General features: G+C 33.6%; 1 protein-coding gene across 14 annotated transcripts in view; it reads left to right on the plus strand.

The window, feature by feature from the left end:
- The window catches only part of Dcaf17 (DDB1 and CUL4 associated factor 17), a 74,060-nt gene that overhangs the window by 21,582 nt on the left and 28,841 nt on the right, over positions 1-23,637 (plus strand). For 11 of the 14 annotated variants that reach the window (XR_013424139.1, XR_013424140.1, XM_078017591.1 and 8 more), the window contains 6 exons: positions 5,345-5,487; positions 8,869-8,978; positions 11,878-11,965; positions 12,697-12,780; positions 15,000-15,155; positions 15,873-15,965. Coding sequence is in view for 11 of the 14 variants with exons in the window: in XM_078017591.1 (XP_077873717.1) it covers positions 5,345-5,487; positions 8,869-8,978; positions 11,878-11,965; positions 12,697-12,780; positions 15,000-15,155; positions 15,873-15,965 (674 nt within the window). In the remaining 3 variants the exon portion in view is untranslated. Of the gene's footprint in view, positions 1-5,344; positions 5,492-8,868; positions 8,979-11,877; positions 11,966-12,696; positions 12,781-14,999; positions 15,156-15,872; positions 15,966-23,637 lie in introns of those variants that run through there. The other 3 variants (XM_078017588.1, XR_013424142.1, XM_013358321.4) reach the window with 3 other exon arrangements.

Genomic DNA, 23,637 nt, shown 5'->3' on the forward strand with positions numbered 1-23,637 from the left:
TTGATAAATTGATTATAAAATTAGAGTTGTGCATTGCAAAAAAACAAAAACATAAACAACATCAGTTAACTCAAAAATCAAGTAACCCAGTGGTTTGGGGAGGGGTAATTCCTTAGTATATAAAAAGGTCTGTAGATCAATAAGAACAAGAATTACAACAGTTTAAAAATGAGCAAGGAGGGGACTGGGGTTATGGCTCAGCAGTAGAGCACTCACCTAGCACGTGCGAGGTGCTGGGTTTGATCCTCAGTACCACATAAAAATAAATAAATAAAATAAAGGTATTATGTCCAACTACAACTAAAAAAAATATTTTAAAAAATGAACAAGGAACATTGTTCAGTAGGAAATATAAATGACTTTCAGAGTAGTACAAAGCTCAAGGTCAGTGATAAGTGCATATTAAAATTATAAGACACATCTTTTCACATTCTCAGATATCAAAAAGAACTTTCTGGTATATTGTGGTTGGTGAAGTTTTAGAAAAGGCACTCTCATTTATGGTTGGGACCCTTTATGAAGGACAATTTTTTTTTTTTTTAAAGAGAGAGTGAGAGAGGAGAGAGAGAGAGTGAGAGAGAGAATTTTTTAATATTTATTTTTCAGTTCTCGGCGGACACAACATCTTTGTTGGTATGTGGTGCTGAGGATCGAACCCGAGTCGAACGCATACCAGGCGAGCGCGCTACCGCTTGAGCCACATCCCCTGCCCTGAAGGACAATTTGTTAGTTTGTTCTTTTTGTCAATATGACCTTCAAAACTTTTACCAAAAATTTAAATATGGGGCTGGGATATGGCTCAGGTGGTAGCGTGCTTGCCTGGCATGAGTGGGGTCCTGGGTTCGATCCTCAGCACCACATAAAAATAAATAAAATAAAGATATTGTGTCCACCAAAAACTAAAAAATAAATATTAAAAAATTCTCCCTCAAAAAAAAAAAAGAAAATTAAATGTGTTTACTCCTTGAGCCTAGCAATTCCTCTTTTAGGAATTTACCCTAGATATATTCACATATGTAGAAAATTATAAACAGTTATAACATTGTTTCTAATAGCAAAATAATAGAAACAATTTGTACCTTGGTAAATGATACTAATAATATTTCACTGTATGACCATATCATTAATTTAATTGTTAAATTGTTAAAAAAGAAAGAATAATTCTTTTTGTATTATCATAGAAAATTTCCAGCATAGTAAGTGAATAAAATAGATATAAAACCATGTATATTTATTTGTATATTCATACTCCTGTTAAAGTTATATATACAATCATAGGCTTTTAGATTTGACTGAAATATCTGATACAAAAACCTGTTACATAGTCATTATCTCTGGGGAGATATAGGTGAAGGAAGAACTTAGTTTTCATGAAATAGTTTCTGGTGTTTATAAAACACAGTATTTATAATATCTAAGTCAAAAAGGAGTTCTTTGTGCATGTCCCATAAGGTATTAAAGAACTTTTATATGCCACTTAATGGATGAACTGTAATATACTCAATCAATTTGCTATTTTAGCATTTAGGTTGTTTCTAATTTTCTGTGTTTATAAATAGTACTAGAATGGTATAACTATATACTACAACTATTAATGAGCCTTGCCTGAATCAGTGGTGGTTTTAAAAATTACATTATTTTTTCTACCTTTAGTAACCAGCATTTTTCTATAAGTAAAAACTTCAACTCATCAACTTAAGGATAAATTATAATTCCTTTAAAAAGGCAAGGTAAATATTTATTCCTTCCTTTTACTAATATTTCAAACAAGGAGTTGACTGATAATTACTTTCAGTGTTGACAAAAAGATTCATGAATTTTTACTTACTAAGTATTTATAGTTTTTATCATTATTCTTAATAATACTCAAATTGTCCTGAATTTGGCCAATAAGAGCTCCTTTCTTTCTTTCTTTTTTTTTTTTTTCTTTTAGGTACTAGGGATTGAACCCAGGAACACTTTATCTCTGAGTTACATCCTAGCCCTTTTTACTTTTTATTTTGAGATAGGGCCTCCCTAAGTTGCCCAGGCTGGCCTTGAATTTGTGACCCTCCTCAGCCTCCTAAAGAAGAGCCACCACACCCAGCTTTAAGAACATATCCCAGTAGTCTTGGAGAATTTCTTGTTTCTGGAATAATGATATGTCCCAGGCTTACTTTTTTACTTTATTTGTCCTAGATCTCACAAGGAGCCACTTTAGTAGAGAGTATCAGTAGAGACTCTCATTTTCCTAGGGTTGCTATGACACCACAAACTGAGTAACAAACAATGTATTTTCTCTCAGTCCAGAGGCTAGAAATCCAAAATCAGGATACTACCAGCCCTCTGCTGAAGGCTTGGGAAAGAACCCTTTCTTGCCTCTTCTAGCTTCTTATGGTTGCTCACAATCCTTGGTGTTCCTTGGCCTGTGGCAGTATAACTCCAATCTCTGCCTCTCTTCATGCAGGCTTCTTGTGTTCAAATCTCTCTCTTCTTATGAGTGTACCAGTCATTGAATTTAGGGGCTGACTTATCCTGTATGACCTCATCTTTACTTGATTATATCTGCACAGACCCCATAACCAAATAAAGTCATATTCACAGGTACAAAGAATCAAGACTTCAGCATTTATTTTGGGGGAACACAGTTCACCCGACAACAAAGACCAAAACCTAGTTGTATTTATACATATTTTTAGACCCTTTCAATAAACATCTGGGAAATACATTAGTTCATTTTTGTATTTCCTAATTTAATCATTCTTTTTTGTTTAATATATGTACTTCTTTTAACTCACACTTATTTTTTTTTTCCCCAGTGCTGGGGATCCAAGCCAGGGTCTTACATATGCTATTCATTCTTCTAACTCTGACCCTCATCCTCTGTCCCACAATGAACTTCTTGATTTTAAATAAAACTTTATCTATAATAGATGATAGTCACTTAAAATAGCAGTACCAATGTTACTATGAAAAACTAAATCATGGAATGTAGGTTAAGATTTCTCTGTAGTTCCTTTGTCCTTAGTATATATAGACCAATCAATGTACATACAGAGTAATGTATGCAGTGGTAATTTGAAATCATTTTTCTGTGTGATTAGGGTACCAGTTAAGTTCATTTGTTTTAGTTTATTTTCAATTTTTGAGTTTGTTTTTTTCCTTTTGATTTTATTCTTGAAGTTATGAAATATATATATATATTTTTTTGAAAGTTCAAAACTATGTGAAAAGGCATACTCTGAGAAATTTTGCTTCCAACCTTTGCTCTTCCATCCTTTTGTTATTTCCCTCTCTGTATCTCACATCTGTCCTCAAAAATAACCATTATTTTTAGTTTCTGGTTTATTCTTCCATTGTTGTTTCTTTTTGCAAAATTAAGCAAATATCTGGATATATATTTTAAATGGTGCCACCTTATACCAAGTATGACAATACTGTTTTGTACCTTATATTTTTACTTAAAACATATCTAAATTTTTTTAAGATGAACATTTGTTTGGTAATTATCTGTACATTAAAAGTATAGAAAATTCTGTCCTATTGGAGTCCTTTTTTAATAAACAAAACAACTATGTTAAAACTCTCCTTTTAAATATTGTTGGACCTTACACTGACTGACAGTATTGTAATTAACCATAATTGTTACTTTCTTTGTAATGACTGACTTTTCACCGTCTAGCCAGGAGTTTGTTTTTGCTGGCTTTCCTATTCTTTTCACACTGCCCGCTGCCATCCTTGTAATATCCTTGCTTTCTAACAGGATGGTTTGGGTGCATCCAAAAATTTTCTCACCATAAGGAGTAAAACAGTTACTCTCTGGGAACTTTTAGGCCTTTTAGTTAAGAATAGTATTATAGGTCAAAATTTGAGCTCTTGGAAGATTAGCAGATCCCATCAGAGTTATGCTGTTTCTGGGCCAAGTTTAGCAACTGTTGAGAAAAAGTATTTCTTCTAATTATATCTGTTTGCATTGTTTTTCTATTTTTAATTTCTGTTTTACATTTTCTATAACCTAATAAATTTTAATCCCAAATTAAAACTCTTAGAGTTTCCTATTTATAATTCTTTTCTTCATCCATTATTGTTTGGTAACCACTAAATTATTACATGGTATTTATATTTTTTTCAATTTACCAACTCCTGTCTGATCCGCCCTAAACCCAGATCCGTGATTTTGTGCCCAGCCAAACTGTGGCACCTGTCCTGTGACCATTTTTGCATTGGGGTTGTTATATTTTTCTTATTACTTGAAAAAAACTCTATTAAAGATATCACTCTTTCCTTAAAGGTTGATACCTGCTTCTTCCTTTCTCCTCAATATTGTCAATTTGAAATACTTCTCATTGTTTTTATCCTATGAATAGCTGTAAGTAGTAAATAATCCTTATGAAGAAGCCTGAAAGAGTACACACTTCTATATAAAATGTGTGATTCTTACATGAATGATCTTCCTAAGATAAGCCCCTATATAATAGTAGTGGCTTCACAAACCAAAAATTAAATTTTCAACTTAGAGGGATCGATGAAGAATCATAGATGAGCGATCTGCCCAAAAAAACCACGTAGTGTTTCCCATAGGTTGCCTAAAAGCAGTTCTGATCCTCTAAAGCTGCAATACCTTCCACACTACTAAAATTGTAATCATAAAGGAAGACTAAAAAACACCAACAGAAATTTCTTTTGTGGTATCAGTCTCCAGGAGAAACTGACTGGATATATCTGCACCAGGTTAAAGCTAACTTCTATGATGACAATACTAGCAGTAGTGGCTATCCTTAATAAAGCCTCCACTGTGGCAGGCCCTATCCTCAGTGGTTGCATTCATTATGAGTAATATCATCTCTACATTGCAAATCTTATGCAAGACAGATCTTGAAAAGTTACTGCATATACTCCTAGGATATGGAAGAGCTCTCCCTCATATTTAAAGGAATTATTAGAGCTAATTACCTGGTAGGATTGTTGTGGGAGTTAGAAACAGTAGCTAACTCGGAGTCTTACACATAGCAGAAGCTCAATAAATGGCAACTACTTTTATTAAGTACAGTTTGTCCTTTTTTCTTTTTCTTAACATAAGAAGCACCTTCATCTCTTATTTCTCTTAATTTCTGCTTATAGGCCACACATACCCCAAAAGCAGATGTCTAGAAAGTTAATTCATAGACTCTTTGTTTCCTAACTTTTTCATTTCTTAGCAATAAATCTTCTTTCTGATTGCATTTTATTTCATTTGATAGAGTAATTTTTCATTAATGGAAACTCACAAATGATGCATGCAAAGAAATGTTAAATTCAATTAATAAATGGTCCAAGGCCACAGGAAGCAAGGATGCTGGTAAATTCCTTTTGTTCATCTCTACAGACTCACCACCACTGCTCTTTGAGGTGTCATCCCTGGAGAATGCTTTTCAGATTGGAGGCCATCCTTGGCACTACATCATCACACCCAATAAGAAGAAACAGAAAGGAGTTTTCCATATTTGTGCCCTAAAAGATAATTCATTGGTAATCATGAGTGATCAGACTTCTTAGTAGTAAATTTATATCAGAAATTCTTTATTCTCTACCTCCTAATAGCTCTACATTCCTAAGAATTACTTTATTTTAATAATTTGTGGGAGTATAGAGAATATAGCAAATAACTTGTGTGTATCACCCAGAATCTAAAAATATAACATTTGGAAATTCTTAAGGTATCAAGAATCTTTTTTTCTTACCAGCGTCCTAGCAAGGGACCCAAAACATCTCTCATGTTCCACAATGGGAAACACTGATGAAATATGTTCAGACTGCCTCTAAAATTGCTGTGGAATATATTATTGTTCTATTTCTATGATTTGTTGCTATTTGCCTTCCATGGCAGAATCAGATGGAATTCTGGAGATCACATATTGTCATTGAAACATTGAATTCTAAAGTATATTAAGTATGAATATATGGCAGAGTAGGAAGAAATGATATATGGCAAAACAATAGAAATTTCTACCTCTTGGATTCATTTTTCTTCATTTTCTTGTAAAACATGATTTAGGCCTTGATTTGCTATTTGATAAACATTTATCCAGAGCCTACCATGTGCCAGACATGACTGGGAATACATTTATTTCCCTCAGTTTGCCTGTACTCTCAAAAGAAAGTAAACATATATATAAAAATATATATATATATGATGTGGTGTGATCAGTACAGTGATTGAGGTAAGTATAAAAGAGTTCACAAAAGAGAGAGATTTCCATTTTTGTTTTGCATTTCTGTTTAGTTTATTTATGGACCCTCTTGATATATCAGATGAGCTTGCTTTTTCTGAGGTAGGCTCAGCTTATTCTACCCTTGTCTCTTCCAGGACCTTGTACAGTCACTCTTTTGACACCAATGACTTAGAGTCACAGGTTACCTTTCACTATATTTAAAGTAAGCACATTTGTGTTAGCATTGTTCCCTTCAATTTTCTCATTTATTTATCACAATGGGCTTCTATTTGGCCCAGCCCAGTGACATCCTCTTTTATAAAGCACCTTCTAGGGACTATTTCCTGCCATGACAAATCCTCATTTGATTGTTAACCTCCTAGCCAGGATATCCTTCAGACACTGGGACCTGTCCCTTCTTTTTCATTTAACTTTTATATCCAGTGAAACCCTGCATGATTCACATTCTGGACATTTAGCACATGTTCTTCTTATATAAGAACAGATAATACATGTCCGATATGTGTGTGTGTGTGTGTGTGTTACACACACACATTTATATACATGTATGTGTTTGTTTATATATTTGTGTGTATACATATATTAATGGTGGCCTTCAACATTTATGCCAAGCATCCCACATCCCTATCACATACTCTCATACTGTAATACCAGTTTTATTATTTTTGCTGGGCAGTTTTATTGCTGTGACATTACCTTTATGATTCATATGCATATTGCCTTCCTTTCAGTCAGAAGAATGGATAATCCCAAAACACATTAAGTAGCCAAAGAAGATTATAGAAAATGTTTCATAGCTTTCTTTATTACCCTGAGCTTTAAATCTAGCATTTGAGTAAATAATAAAAACGACAGGAACTGGTAATGAAGTTGCTAGTAGTATTTAACATAAAGAGAATTTTTTGCACATTCTATTTAGATATTATAATAAAGAGAATAGCCTTCTAAAGAAATATATATATAGTATGTACAGTTTATATTAAACAATGGAGCTTCTGGAGCCAGTACCATCACGGATATATTAATCTTAACTGATGACAAACAAGATGTATAATTGCATTAGTTTTCTTATAAAATATAATAATACCACCATTCCCATTAGAAATAATTAGAATACTTGTAAAAATTAATGAAAGGCTGAAACTCATTTAATAATGAGTGATAAAACTAATGTGATATATAAAATGTTTTTAAATTCCAGAATTTGGGGAATTATGATACAGAGTGCTTAACATCATAGCCCAAGCCTTAATATTTTCAGCCTCGTGCCTATATACTACTTAATTTTAGCAAATTCTCATATTTATGTACATACCTAGTCTGGATTAATTCTTCTGTACATTTGTTCTGTGCTGTCTCTTCTTTCACACTGTTTTCTGCTTGTCCTTTAAGGTTTAATTTAAGTTTTTCCTCCTGAAATTCTGTTCATCTGGATTGGTTTCTTGATAATTTCCTGGTCAGATATCCTTGTTTATGCTCAATCATTTCATTTTCTGTACTGCTTTATTATTTTCTATTTTTGTTTCTGTTTCTACCTTAGACTATAAATATCTTGATGTCTAATTCATATCAGGTACAAATGCCAACTGTAATATCTAAAATATAGTAACCAGTCAATATATGCTATGGAATTTATGAACTCTAATATTTCAAAGCTTTTATGAGAATCCATTAGGTGTGAGATATTTTATTTTACATTTGAGAAATTAAATGACTTGAATAAAGCTGAAAAAGTTATATATCTTTGTTAGTATTAGTTCCCAGTGCTCCTCTGTATAAGATAGAATATTTGCATACACATGTGATCATGTGTCATACAGGGTTTTTTCCAATTTAATGTATGAATATATTGTAATGAAATAAATCTCTTTTCCAGCCTTAATTGCTAAGCAGTATTAGATTATTTCCTCAGATATGAAAGAGTTGGTTTTGGTTTTTGTTTTTTGAGACAGGGTCTTTCTATATTGCTCAGGCTGTTCTCAATCTCATAAGCTCAAATGATCCTTCCTCCTCAGCTGGAACTGTAGGCATATGCCACTATACCCCACTAGATTTGAGAATTTAACATTCATTTATCCAAGGAAATTGTGACCTGTGTCTGAGGCATTAGTGTGATTATGTGTTTATATGCATGTTACCCACTCTTCTGATTGACAGGTAGTTGGGGATGGGAAAGGAAGGAGGAAGTTGTATGGAACTGCATGAGCATAATTAGGGCAGTTATATAGTGGAGAGTTCATGGACTTTGGCGTCAGATCCTTTATATAGCAAGTTCAAAAGTGGACAAATTATTTATCTCTTTGAGTATCAGTTCCTTTAGCCATAAAATAGAGTTAATATTTGTCTGAGTGTTATTAAGATCAAATTAAGTAGTGACCATAAAGTATCTAATGCAGTTCCCAACACAGAGTACGTGCTTGAGATATGATAACTTGTATTATTATTTGTAAGGTATAATAAGTATATAGTATAGAGTAAATTTATGGAGTTTCTGAATTCAAGTGTTCTCAATTTCTCAAGTTTAGGTGTTCTAATGCAGCCCTCCTACACTCCAGTTCAACTGTTAATGTTGTCTCTTCCCTATACTTGGGAATTTTTGATACATCACTAGTGTTAGATTTGAAAAGTTATTTGATTTACTCTTAATCTTTGTCATTTCCTCCCTCCCCAACTTAAGGCAAAAAATGGGATCCAAGAAATGGAGTGCTGTTCTTTGGAATCAGACTGGATTTATTTTCATCCTGATGCTTCTGGGAGAATAATACATGTTGGCCCAAATCAAATCAAGTGAGTAATTTCAGAAACACTTTTAAATTAAAAACAGCTTTTGATAGCATTTATTGGCATCTTTATTTTTTACCAGCTAACTATTGAGCCAGTTATGAAAATAATTAGTTTATTGTAGGGCACTTCCTCAGAAACTGGCATCTAGAAATCTAACTTTATTTCTTTAACTTCATCATTACTATTTGTAAATATTTACATTTGAGTAGAGTCTTTGATTGATGATATATAAGTGAAAGGGACTTACAGATTGGCTGCCCTTACCAGATCCTAATTCTCTAGGATTAATAAGAAATGGTATTCTGAAAGACAGCCCTAACACAAGAAAGGTAGTGGGTTGTTTTTTGTTTTAGGTTTTTTGCTTTTACACATCTCCCATAAATTGACTTGTCCTCCCTTGAAGTGTTCTCCATTTGGTTTTCCTGACACCTCAGTTCTCCTGAATATTTTCTTCCTTCTCCTATATGTCTTTTTTGGTAATCTTATATGCTTGCTCTTCTCTACCCAGACTTTCTAATTGTTGAATATCCTCAGTACTTGGGCTTTCTTCTGAGTAGGCATTCTTTTTCTTCATGATTCTATTTATTCCCTTGTCTTCAAATATCATATATATGTACCAAAAACCCTAACATTTATATCCTAACTCAAACTTCTCATCTAAGCTTATGCCAGAAATCTGGAATTCTTTCTGATACCTCACTTGTCTTGTCTTTCATCATCATGCACACACTTAAACATGTGTGCATTGTCAGGGTGGACACTAAGACCTAGGAGGAAGATTCTGGATCCTGGCAGGTGGAAGAGGATACAAGATGCAGTTGGGATGATAGATTTTCTTTGTTTGGTGGCAATAACCCCTGTTCAGCCTCATTTTATCCCAACCAGTTCCATTTAACCCCCTAAGCCATTTCCATAGGCCTTTTTTTTAATATGCAGGCCAGATGAAGGAGGCACATTGCCAATAGGTTATAAAAGTGGGTGCATGCTTATAAGCAAATATTTATGACCTTGAGTACATCTGCTGAATCAGAGTGTTTGTGACCTTGGCTACATACTAAAAACATAGCCCACTGAAAATCTTAGTGAGGGAGCCTAATTATAGCCATCTTGGGCCTGCCCTACATGCATTCTCCTTTTTTCCTCCCTTCTCTCCCCACACACACATCATATCTTCTGTTAATACAGTCTATTTCACTACTAAATATTTTTTAAGTATGCCTATTTCTACCATGGCCACTCATCATTTTGGTCAGACAGCTGTCATCACTAACCTTGACTACTTAGAGGGCATGCAGAATCCATTCTTGCACTTTATTTTTTTCTTCTCAGCAGTGAGAATCATTTTCAGAAACATGAACAGGTATAAAAAAACCTAAGCAACTGAATTCTGTTTTAACCATTTTGTGGCTTCTTGTTGCTCTTAGAATATAGACCAATATAGTTGACAGGGTCTGAAAGACCTCTTCCCACTCAGTTAACTTCAATCATGCTGTGTTTTTTAGACAGCTGAGGACCTATTTTCTTGGATTGGAGTCTGTTTTCTGTTCTGGACTAACCCACATGTCACTTTTTGACAGAGACCTTTCCTGATACCCTTGTTAGATTTACTCACCCACCATATTTTCATTGCATAAACTGTGTAATCTTGCACATAGAACAATTTTAATTAATTCTCCATAATGAAAGGAGAAGGTCTGTTTTGTTGATACCAGCAACCCCAGTGCTGAGCACAGTGCTTGACACAGAACAGATACTCAGTAAGTATTTGTTAAATAAGAACAGTGTCTGCCTTTTTTCTTCTTTATGCTTCATAATAATCAGTCTACCTCTCTTCATCTCTTCTTGGGAGGATGAAAGGATTTAACAAAATAAGTTTATTAACTTTTACAAAACATTTTAAACTGTGATTCAGCTTCAATAAACCTTACTTTGATGTTTATTATCACCCATCCTTTTAATGTTTGTTATCAATCATAATTAGTTTTAAGAAAATAAGGCCCACAAAGACTATGTGTCCTTTTGCCAGGTTTTAAACGATAGATACTTTTATATTGTCACTAATTCAGATAACTAATCAAGTAATTTAAAATATTATCTGATTTTTGTTTGTTTGTTTCTGGAAACTCTGAGGCATGTAGCTATCCCTGGGCACAGTACCTGCTTCTCCCAACTGTGCTCTTTACATGCACTTGAGACTTTGAGCATTTGAGAACATTGTGCTTTTGAAGCTTATTGATGATCTGATCGTATTTGTGTGGGTAGTGAGCAAATTATTTTCTCTTCCTGAATAAGCTGATCCATGAGGTCATTTGAACTCAGAAAAGCTAAATCTTCAATCCAAAGAAAAACATATTGTCAGCTGCAGTTTTTAACTATTACTCTATCATAAAAACTTAGTTCAGATTTAGTTGCTAGTCTGCTTTATAGTTAACTCTAAATATTATTCATAGATATCTCATTCTATCTTCAGAAATAAAAATGGAAATATAGGAGCTAGGGATATAGCTCAGTTGGTAGAGCGCTTGCCTCACATGCACAAGGCCCTGGGTTCAGTCCTCAGCTCCCAAAAAAAAGGAAATATATATTGTAATGCCATCCTTAAAACTGAGATATTAAAGACCTGTTGCAGGTGAGAAATGAGGTTCTATAGATTAAATTTAATTAAGCCAGTTTATAAGATGTTTAGGCCTGAGCAAGCTGTTTCATGCCTACTTTATGCCTAGTACCTGTTTTAACAGTTGCTGTTTCCTATTTAATAAACTCTTTAAGTTGGAAAGAGTTTAATGATCAGACATGAATATTGCAGATTAATTAATTTTCATTTGTTGGGTTTCATTTAAGTAATTCAGCTTTGGCACTTTGATGGTTTTTGAGTTCTTAGATTTGTATTTTTCTTTTTCAGAGTTTTAAAGCTAAATGAAATAGAAAATAATAGCTCTCAGCATCAGATCTCTGAGGATTTTGTCATTTTGGCCAACAGGGAGAACAAAGTAAGTCAGAATACTTTCAAATCCTTTGTATATAATTGTCTTTCTTTGTAAGAGTATATATAATATACATATATGTTTGCCTTGAGTATGCCTGAAAATAATAGCACAACCCTATAAGTTTATTCATGTTGTCTACATGGGTCTTAGACCCAGGTACTTAATAGATTTGAAAAGAGTTGGTTGATTGTATTGAGTTTATCTTTTGCTTATTCTTCTGCATTTCTCTTTTAAGTTTTTAATGAATTTCAACCTTTGGGTCCAATTACTTGTGCAAATTTAGGATTAGGAAGATATGGTAAATCTCTAAATTTATATCCCATACTTGAACTCCAGATGGTACTTTTCCTTTGGTACTTTTCCTTAGTGTATAAATCAAGAACATAAAGAAAATGATGAGGAGGGAAATTTCTAAAAGCAAATCTATTTTTTATTTACTATTTTTTAAACTGTTAAGTCAAAAGTATAAAAGATGGATTAAGCAGCAAACCTATAACCTTTTAATTAAGTAACTTTTGCCTATTCTGGGATTTTATCCACTTAAAGCCTTTACCACAATAAAATACTTTTACTAACTGAAGGATTAGAAATCTGATTCAGAATTTTCTCAGTTAGGAAAGAATTGTTGATGTTAAAGAAGGGCTGGTTAGTTTTACCCATTTGTTAATACAATTTTGCCTTTTACTGCATGTAACAGAATTTGTTGTATCTTTTTATTTCTCTCCATGTGATAGAATGAAAATTTAGTCACTGTTACTGCTTCTGGACGGGTGGTCAAAAAAAGTTTTAACCTTCTGGATGATGACCCAGAACAAGAGGTATTACTTTAGCCTAAGATAACAAAGCATACCAGTGTGTACTTACACTATATGTTTCAAATTATTGCTTTTAGATTGTATTTGTGTGGGTAGTGAGCTAGAGATTAGGGCTAGGGATTTTCTCTAGGCCAAATGGTAGAATTATGTACAATTATAGTGTACAGCCCCATTATCCTCTTTTTTATTGGAATTATTCATAATATTTTGTATGAAAGTTCATAGGACCAAAATAATTTGAAAACATGATTAACTCATTGTTTTTTTTGTTGTTGATATATTTTCTAAGAAAATCTCTTAATAGAAAATTCTCAAGATTATATCAGCATGCCTTTATGACCTTTACCTTATTTTTTTACTTACTAGATATGGATAGGTTGTTAATATTCATGGGCCAGAGGAAGTAGGTGTGAGGGTATGACAAGTCCTTTCAGCCTTTGCCCTCAACTTGGCATCACCAATCACCTAATATATTTTTATCTCTTTCCTTTAGAGACATTGAAAGTATTATAAAAGCCTTAAATATAAAATTATTGCATAATACTAAATCCACTTAAACCTTATAACTGTATTGTTTGTATGAGCATATCAAGGTGGAAACAGAGTAACCTTCTAAGGACAGTTTTTTAAAATCTTCTTAAATAGGTTAGATGTAGCCCAGGATATGGTGTTCTGTCAAAAAACAAAATATTATATTCTTTTGGATCACAGAAATCTATTAAGAAGGAAGCAAAAAGCTTCCTACACCATATATAAAAGTATATTCAAGAAAGATTTAGTCAAATTGCCAAATAGTAGCAGAAGTAAGGGGCAAAGAGTGACAATAAATAGAGAGATGCTCTGTTTCATGAGGTTATGAAGCAAAATCTTTTAGCCTTTAAATGAAAAATTGAAAGGGATTCTGGCTAAAATCTATAAAATCACTAATAGGTAATAAGTTACATTTTGAAAGTTGACCATGGTAATAAGGAAAAAAAGTAAATATAAAGGAATCATAGATAACAAATCTATAAATTTTTGTCATAAAGTGGTAAAGACAGAAAATACAAAGGGGTTAAAAACCAGTTTGACCAAGCATAAGTGAAGGATGAATTAGTAGTTAGTGATTAAGAGAAACTTTTGTGCCTTCCTAAAGGTTGATAACAGGCATCTGGTCCATCGTTGGCTGGCCATGCACTGATCTGCCTCCCCAGGTTTTCTCCCTACAGGCAGAGTTCTGATTTTTTTTGTTTGTTTTGTTTTTGTTTTTGTTTCTCTTTTTACCATGACTAAGCCTTCTTGACCCAGTCCTGTTCTGTAGGTTGGATTTCAGTTCCTAATATTTCCTCTCAAGTATAGATAGCCATTTTTCTTTCTTTAGGGAACCAAAAATGATTTTTAAAAGAACCAAAAGGGGGCTGGGGATGTGGCTCAAGTGGTAGCGCGCTCGCCTGGCATGCGTGCGGCCCGGGTTCGATCCTCAGCACCACATACCAACAAAGATGTTGTGTCTGCCGAGAACTAAAAAATATTTTTTAAAAATTCTCTCTCTCTCTCTCTCTCTCTCTCTCTCTCTCTCTCTCTCTCTCTCTCTCTCTCAAAAAAAAAAAAAAAATTAAAAAAAAAAATAAAAGAACCAAAAGGGGGCTGGAGTTGTGGCTCATTGGTAGAGCACTCGCCTAGCAAAGGCAAGGCCCTGGGTTCGATCCCCAACACGACATAAAAATAAATGAAGACCAAAAAAATGGAATCATAAAAAAAAAATGGATGGCAAATAAGAGTCATAAATAGTGCATGATAGGTTATCAGTCCTTGAAATGACTGTTTTCCAGAATGAGAACTTTTAGAGCTCAGAGAGCAGTCTTCAGGTTTCAAATCTGAGCTTCTTATATTTAGACCAGAAACCTATGAACACACATCAAAGGCAGCAGTTGACTACTTTTGAATTTGGAGAGGTCTGGTTTGCTGTCATTGTAGAGATTCCATTTTTACTCTGAGATATATATATATAAACTTGGATCCATTTGTCAAAATCTTTAGGATATTGCTAAGTCTTCAAAGTCTGAGGCTGATGTTTTACTAGGCATATGAATAGACACATTTCTACTTTTTCACCTATTCACTTTTCCTTTGGCCATATGTTTGTAAGTAATAGAAGAGTTAAACTATAAATGTAGTAATACTCCTAACTGAATAACTAGATTTGAACCCTCTTTTCATTGCCTTACCCATCTATCCCCAAGACTTTCAAAATTGTGGATTATGAAGATGAGTTGGATTTGCTTTCTGTGGTAGCTGTTACACAAATAGATGCTGAAGGAAAAGCTCACCTGGATTTCCACTGTAATGAATATGGAACTTTACTTAAAAGCATTCCACTAGTGGAGTCATGGGATGTGGTAAGTAGAAATGATGGGACACAAAATTATGAGTTTTCTTTATGGGTGCCATTTACTGGAAAAGGTGTTACGTTTTACTTGTCCAGACTCGTCTATACTGGTGACCACATGAAAGAAGTCATTGTCCAATACATGAAACAAAATGAGCTTTCTTAAGCTTCCCCAGCACTCAGGGATGCTTCCCTTAGTGAAGGCCTTAAAAAGAAAGCTCTCATGTTTTCCTGAGACTTTCTTCCTTACCATAGTATGATTTTTCTCCCAATTATGTCTTTGTTAAATGCAAAGTATAAGATAATTAGTCCCAGTTATTCTGGACCATCTCTAAGCAAGTTGGATTTCCAGGCACTCTTAGAAACATTTGTCTCCTCTTCCAACTATTATAGAATATAAAAGTTAAAAGGAACACCAGACATTCTATCCAGGACTTGTTTTATCAAAGGAAAACTTGAGAGGCACCACAGCTTGTACCCCATCACACAGTAAAATAGATATTAGCAGTGTTTCACTATAGAATCTTGATATTTAGACTCCTAAGTTCAGAATTCTTTTCATTCTCTATATTTTATACAGTGGTTTTTTTCACTAGTAATCTTTATATCCACAAACAATTAAAAATAAATGTTTTGTATATTCATTGTATATTTAATGATCCCAAGTGACACAATAATGAATATGGTTCTGTGAAAATGAGATTTCATATGACTGTTTTTATTACAGACATATAGCCATGAAGTCTACTTTGACAGAGACTTGGTGCTACACATAGAACAGAAACCAAACAGGGTCTTCAGCTGCTATGTTTACCAGATGGTATGTGACCCTGCAGAAGAAGAAGAAATCCTAAACAAAAGTTGTTAAAAGGAGTGAAATAATTATAACTTATGAAACTTTTAGCCAAACAACCCAGCAACTGTGTTCCAATCCTCCTTTTATTATTTGCATGGCACATTCTGCAGTATTTTCCAAAAAAAGTGTTGAGTTGACTTTAGATGACTAAAGCTCTTACCATAGAAGGTGCTGAGAACTTCATTTTATGAAAAGGTTTGTGAATTTTTTAAAATGTTGTCCCAACAAGTCTAGTTTTTTGGACTTTTAGCTACGTGCTAATGCAAATATAAAATGCTGAAAGCAGAAAGGACAGGTTAATTCCAGTTGGTGTGGAGAGTGTCACTGATGTAGAGATGTCTAACCCGGTTCTTAAAGGACAGAATAGAATTGTGATTGGTAAGGGTAGGAAAGAGACAAAAATAGATACAAATTATAGATTCAGAAAAAATTCTGTCTACTCTGTACCAAATTTTGCTTGAGGATGAGAAATGAGATGTAGAATGTGAAAACATAGTTTTGAGCCAAAATGTTGACATTAGAGTGTTTTTTTAAATCATATATATGTATATAGGTTTTGGATTTGTATACCGTATCAAGGATTAACTCTAACTCCCAAATTACCTTTCTTCCATGGTTTTATTCTTTTGGCTTAATGTCCTATTGAGTATTTGTGCCTGTATTATAGACTAATATAAAAGATTCCAAGCAAACTTGAATGAAATTTTTTCTGATATGTAGCCTTTTTAACTCAGTGTTTCTAAGGATGCTCTCATTTCACCATTCTATTTATTTAGTGAGTCTAACCATTTTGTTGAGGCAATATTTTCATACCTATGCAAGAAAATAAAGGTACTCTGACCTGCACCAATTGAATTCCTTGGAGAAGAGTTGATAAGGTCCCAGAGGAAGTTCTTCCTAATGTGAAAATTGCCCAATTAGCCAGAGAAAATTTTGTCTATCTTAGTTATGAAAGGAGTATTTTTCCCCTCATTTTTAAGAACAAGTCTAAATATGATACTTAAACTCCAATAATCATTCTTCATACTATTAAAAAAAGGCAGCTAAGCCTTTATATAGGGAGGAAATGTTTCTTTATACTTCCTGTCTGAGAAATGCAGTTATTGCAATCCATATGTTTAGCATATTTCTTTGGTTCAGCCTCAGAAAAATAACTAGTTTAAAAAAAGAAGGAGGAGGAAACATTTGTTTAAAAAAAATCATTGCTGATTCAAGCTTAAAATTAAAATGTGGAATTTTAGCTTGAATGATTTACATTAAAATCCTTCAGTTTTGGCTCAATCCCATATTAAGAATGATGTGAAATCTATTCCATTCTGCCCTTGAAAGTTTGGAAATAGATTTCAGATTATGATCATAGGACTAACAAAGTGTTAGCTGTTCCAAAAGTTAAGGAATTGGTAGCAGGGTCAGTAAATTTAAAGGAAATAAACCTAAAACTGTCCTTTATGTAAAAGGAAAAAATAAATAAATAAGAAAAACTATAAGTTGAATATCCCTTATCTGATGCTTGGAACTAAAAGTGTTTTAGAATTCTATTTTTTTCCAATTTGAGAATATTTGCATGTACATAATGAGGTCTTGGCAATGAGACCCAAGTCTAAATATGAAATGCTTTTATGTTTCATATATACCTTATTCACATACCCTGAAGGTCATTTTATACAATATTTCTAGTGTGCCTATACTTTTTTTTTTTTTTTTTTGGTGGTGCTGGGGATTGAACTCAGGGCCTCATATATGCAAGGCAAGCACTCTACAACTGAGCTGTACCCCAGACCTTGTGTGCCTACATTTTGACTGTGTTTTTCACATGAAGTCAGGTGTTAAAATTTTCCATTTGTGGCATCATGTTAGTAATCAAAACGTTTCAGATTTTGGACTTTGGATTTTTCAGATTAGGGATACTTAACCTGTACTGACATTATAAAATAAGCTGAAATATTTATATGTGAGCTAAAAATAATTTTTTCTGAATCTGATCCTCTGTATAATAACCATCTGGGAAAGTAGAAGTGATTACCTCACAAGCAAGATGATAAAATTATCTTCATGTTAAATTATAATATTTATTATCTGCTAATTGAAAAATCTATTTTGTGCATATTTAATAAATACTGTTTAATATCTCTTAAGCTTTCAGAGATTTTAAAGATATTATTATGATTACAAAGCAATTAAATAGTTATAGTGTGCTAGATCTTGCCGCAAATTTTCAGTTAGACACTAGCTATATCTAAGCAATCCTGCATAGTAAATGTACATCCTGAAAAACAAGTCTGGTAAGAGAAGCACAATAGCAGAGAAAAGAAAGAAAACAATGATATGTGAGCTTCAAAGCAAGTGCAGTGCTGTGTATCAGCAGTGTTTGCTCTTCATTTCTAGAGAACAAGGTTGTCTTTAGACTTCAGTTCTGGCAGAGTTTTGTTGTTTTTAAGGTAGTTATTGGGTTTTTCCTCTTTTAATTCATCGCTGACTTTTAAGAAAACGATAGAGAGGAACTCATCTAATCAGAAAGGCATTTGAGAAATACCTGCAGTGCCTGGCAGGGTTAGGAGTAGGATCCTTCTAGTCTAGATAGGAATAGACCACTAAGAAATTTGTAATGTATCATTACCATTGAAATCTGACTAGACTAGGCCAAATGCCATACAGGCTAGGCAGGAAATACATCCAGTGTGAAAGACAGTAGGGAATTATGGACAATGTAACAAACAGGAGAGCTAAGTCCCAACTAAAAGGATAAGCTGCAAGTACTTAGTTTCAGCCAATTTAACAATATATGAGAATGTAAACTAGATGATTGATAAACAATGCCAGATGTCTGGGGTTGTAGCTCAACAGTAAAGTGTACACAGCAGGTGCAAGAGTGCTGAGTTCAATCCTCAGCACTGCAAAAGAAAAGATGCCAAAAGATACTGAAGATAGCAAAGAATGTGGGAAAATTAAATAGCACAAATAACAAGAGACAGTACTATCTAATGTCGTGCACCTTCTCATTCTGCCACCTGTCAGACAGCAGACTTTGCTATTCAGTTTGTGGGTGATGGGGCATGATACTTAACATCTTCCTGTCCCACCTTGACCCTACCTCTCCACTGGCTATGTGACTCTAACTATGTGCCAACATACTTAATAAGTGCTAGTGACAGGTACAAAACATTATGGGTAAAATTTCTGAGTGTTTAATACAAGACCCAGTGAAGTAGGTTGCTTTTCAGCAAGTACAGACATTAAACTGAAAAGAGATACATTTCTGCATTTCACTCCTTGATCTAAGTTTCTGTATTTTCACACTATCAATGCAGCAAGCTTATTATTGTTTGACTTTCTACATTATTTCTTTCAACTCTGGGAGAAGACAAAACAAATCCTATCAGTTATTGTTTGAACAGACAAATGAAGAGAAGATAATATTCTATTTAAACAAATTAAGGCACTCAACATTCTTCTACCAATTGAATGTTTTGTGTCTTATGCACACTTATTTTTAATAACAGAAACTTAATTTTATTATTTCCTGTATACCAGTCATTAAGACACATGTAAAATGGTTGTCTCACTTGATATTCAAAATAATCATATGAGGTATAAGCTATCATCTTTCCCTTTTATACATATGAGAGAAGAAAGTGAAGCTTATATAAGTTAATTTGCTCAAGTTCCTGTAATTAATAAATGCAGAGATGGGAAACACATGTTGATTTTTTTTTATAAACTTATGCCAGTTTTCTCCAACACTCTCAAAAGGCAGTGGATGTTATTTTAGCCTATATGTGGTATAACATACTTAGAATTATAATAGGTATGAAGGAAAGTGTTTAGTGTTTTTTTTTTTAAGTACTGAGGATTGAACCCAGAGGTACTTTTACCACTGAGCTACATCCCCAGTACATTTTTTATTTTGAGACTGTCTCACTAAGTTGCTTAGGGCCTTGCTCAGTTGCTGAGGCTGGTCTTGAAATTTCAGTCCTCCTGCCTCAGCCTCCCGAGTCTCTGGAATTACAGGCATGTGCCACCAAGCCCAGCTTGTGTGTTTTAAAGGATGATTAAAGATCTAAATTTTGGATAAGACACAGTCAATAAGTCCATCATTTGACAGAAAAGATGGTTCTTCTTTCAGTAGTAGAAGATGTTTAAAAATGATACTCATTTTAATACTCAGTGATACTAATTGTAGTGACAATAAACATTATTTTCAATAATATGTTTCTTTTTTATTTTTAGTTATGGACAGATACAATAACTTTATTTTATGAATTTATTTTTATACGGTGCTGTGGATCAAACCCAGTGCCTCTCATGTGCTAGGCAAGCGCTCTACCACTGAACCACAACCCCAGCCCCAGGAATATGTTTCTTCTTTTCCTTAACCATGTTTATACATGTATCATCTACCTTTTAGAATCCTTAAAAAAATTCAGAAGCTAATGTTTGGTCCCTGTGCTTCAATAGAATCTATGTTTTACGGAAAGAAACTTTACTTCAAGCAAAGGATATATAAGAGAAACATAAAATCAACTAAGGACCTTTCCCCATCATTTTATTATGAAAATTTTGAATATACTGTAAAGGTGAAAGAATTTTATAGTGAATAACCAAACACTAACCACATGGATTTGACATTTTATTAAACTGGTTTTACTATTTACCTGTCCAGCTTACTATTCAGCACATGTCAAAATAAATTGCAGATGTCAGCATACTGCCCCCAATATATTAGCATGTTTATGATTATTTAGTATTTATTTTTAAATTTAAAATTTAATGCAATAAAATGCACAATTTTTCAGTATAAATTTCCTCAGTTTTTTGCAAATGTGTAACCTAAACCTTTTTCAAAATTGAAACCATTGCAATCATCCCAAAAAGTTTCCTACTATCTCTTCCCAAGCCATCTCCATCCCTCACGCGTGACTCTTTTCTGATTCTTCTGTATCCTGGATTAGATTTTCCTGTCCTAAAACTTCATTTCACCCATCATAATGCTTTTGAGATTTATTTATGTTGTTGTATATTTCAATTGCTGAGTAATATTTTGTATGAATATGTCACAATTTTCTATCTTCTTGTTGATAGATCCCTGCACTATTTCTGCTTTTGTTTGTTTGATTTTACTATTATAAATAAAACTGCTTTAGACATTCTTGTACACATTTTTTTGTGAATGTCTTTATTTCTCTTGGATACATTTCTTGGGATAGAATTTTTGTGTCCTCTGGTAGGTGTATGTTTAATAAGAAATGGCCAGACCTTTTTCCAAAGGAGGATACCATTTCACTTACCTCAAACACTGTAGAAGACTTCCAGTTACTCTATATTTTACTTAACATTCATGGTTGATAGCCTTTCTTAACATTTATGATGGACGTGTTATCACTTCTAATTGATAGATTGTTTCTACTTGTTTTTTTTTTTTAAAGAGAGAGTGATAGAGGAGAGAGAGAGAGAGAGAATTTTTAATATTTATTTTTTAGTTCTCGGCGGACACAACATCTTTGTTGGTATGTGGTGGTGAAGATCGAACCCGGGCCGCACGCATGCCAGGCGAGCACGCTACCGCTTGAGCCACATCCCCAGCCCTCTACTTGTTTTTAACAGTCTTCTTATGAATGATATTTGAGGTCTTTATTCTTTTCACACTGCACCCTCACCTTGAGGAACTGCTGAAAACATTCTTTGTGATAATTGTTAAGTTAACTCACAACTCAGGTTGCAAATGTATAACCTAAACCTTTTTCAAAGGGGCTGTTAGCTCAGTGGTAGAGTGCCTGCCTAATATGTGTGAGGCTCTGAGTTCAATTTACAGCACTGCATATAAATAAATAAATAAATAAATGTCCATCAACAACTAAACATATATTTTAAAAAGAATATTTTTAAAAAAGATAGCCCACAACTCAGCTTGAATTATTCTTTATCAAACATGGAATATAATCAGGTGAATTTTTCTCTAATATGAAAGTGTATTAAATAAGTTTTATGCCTTTCCCACTAACTGTAGGCTACATATGCTGTGATACTAAATATTATATTCATGTTTTAGAACTGTTAAAAAAATTTAGAAACTTTCATTTTTTTCTTTTACTCTTTCTGATTATCAATTTGAGTTCCCTAAAATTTGTTCCAAAGAGTACAGATTCATGACCCAGCTATCCCTCTCCTTGGTCTATACCCAAAGGACTTAAAAATAGCATACTACAGGGACACAGCCACATCAATGTTTATCGCAGCACAATTCACAATAGCTAAACTGTGGAGCCAACCTAGATGCCCTTCAATAGATGAATGGATAAAAAAAAATGTGGCACATATACACAATGGAATATTACTCAGCAATGAAAGAGAATAAAATCATGGCATGGAGTTAGAGAACATAATGCCAAGTGAAGTTAGCCAATCCCCAAAACCCAAATGCCGAATGTTTTCTTTGATATAAGGAGGTTGATTCATAGTGGGATAGGGAGAGGGAGCATGGGAGGAATAGACGAACTCTAGAGAGGGTAGAGGGGTTGGAGGGGAAGGGAGGGGGCATGGGATTATTAGTGAAGGTGGAATGTGATGATCATTATTATCCAAAGTACAGGTATGAAGACACTAATGGTGTGAATATACTTTGTATACAACCAGAGATAGGAAAAATTGTGCTGTATATGTGTAATAAGAATTGTAATGCATTCCGCTATCATATACAAATAAAAAATAAATAGATTTTTTTTAAAAAGAATACAGATTCAGTCCCTTTCCTCATAGTCACTTAAACCCTATCTGGGAGACTGGGAATCTCTGCCTCTTCTATAGACCCACTAAAAAATACCACACACAGGGTACTAGGATCGCTTGTAGAATCCCATGAGATTAACAGATAATAGCAATGAAAGGGAGGTTTCAAACCAGCAAAAGCTTGAAAAACTTGTCTGATAATTCTATTTAACTTCTTGGTTGGTGTCTTTTTTCCCCCCTGGTACTAAGGATTGACCTAGGGCCTCATGCATTCTAAGGCATATGCAGTACCACTAAGCTATACCCTTACCCCCATTATGATTCTTTATTAGAGGCAACACTGAATTTGACTTTTGAAAAAATCTTGGATAAATACTAATTTATTTTCTCAATTAAAATAGCCAATTTTGAAAAGCAATAAATCCAGCAAATGTCAGCAAATAAAATCAAATTATAATTTAGAATTATCAGATTTTTAGATTTTCATAACAGAGTTATTGAGATAAAATTGACATACAATAAACTGGACATATTTAAAGTATATAATTTGGTAAATTTTGTCATTTGTATACTCATGAAACTATCATCACAATTAAGATAATGACCATACCTGTCACTCCAAAAACTTTCCTCATACTCCTTTTTAATCCTTCTCTTGAGCCCTTCTCATCCCTTTTCCCAAGGCAACCTCTCATCTGTTTCTGTCACTTGAGATGAATTTGCATTTTCTATAATTGTATGTAAATGGATTATACAATAAGTGCTCTTTCTGTCTTCTTTCTTTCAGTGTGGTTATTTTGAGATTCATCTGTATTACATGTATTCTTAGTTCATTTTTTCCATATTTTTATTGGTACATTGTAATTCTACCTAATGATGGGATTTGATGTTACCTATTTGTACATACACACAA

Source organism: Ictidomys tridecemlineatus, chromosome 7 (genome assembly GCF_052094955.1).
Source record: "Ictidomys tridecemlineatus isolate mIctTri1 chromosome 7, mIctTri1.hap1, whole genome shotgun sequence".
In the NCBI taxonomy this organism is placed as follows: Eukaryota; Metazoa; Chordata; class Mammalia; order Rodentia; family Sciuridae; genus Ictidomys; species Ictidomys tridecemlineatus.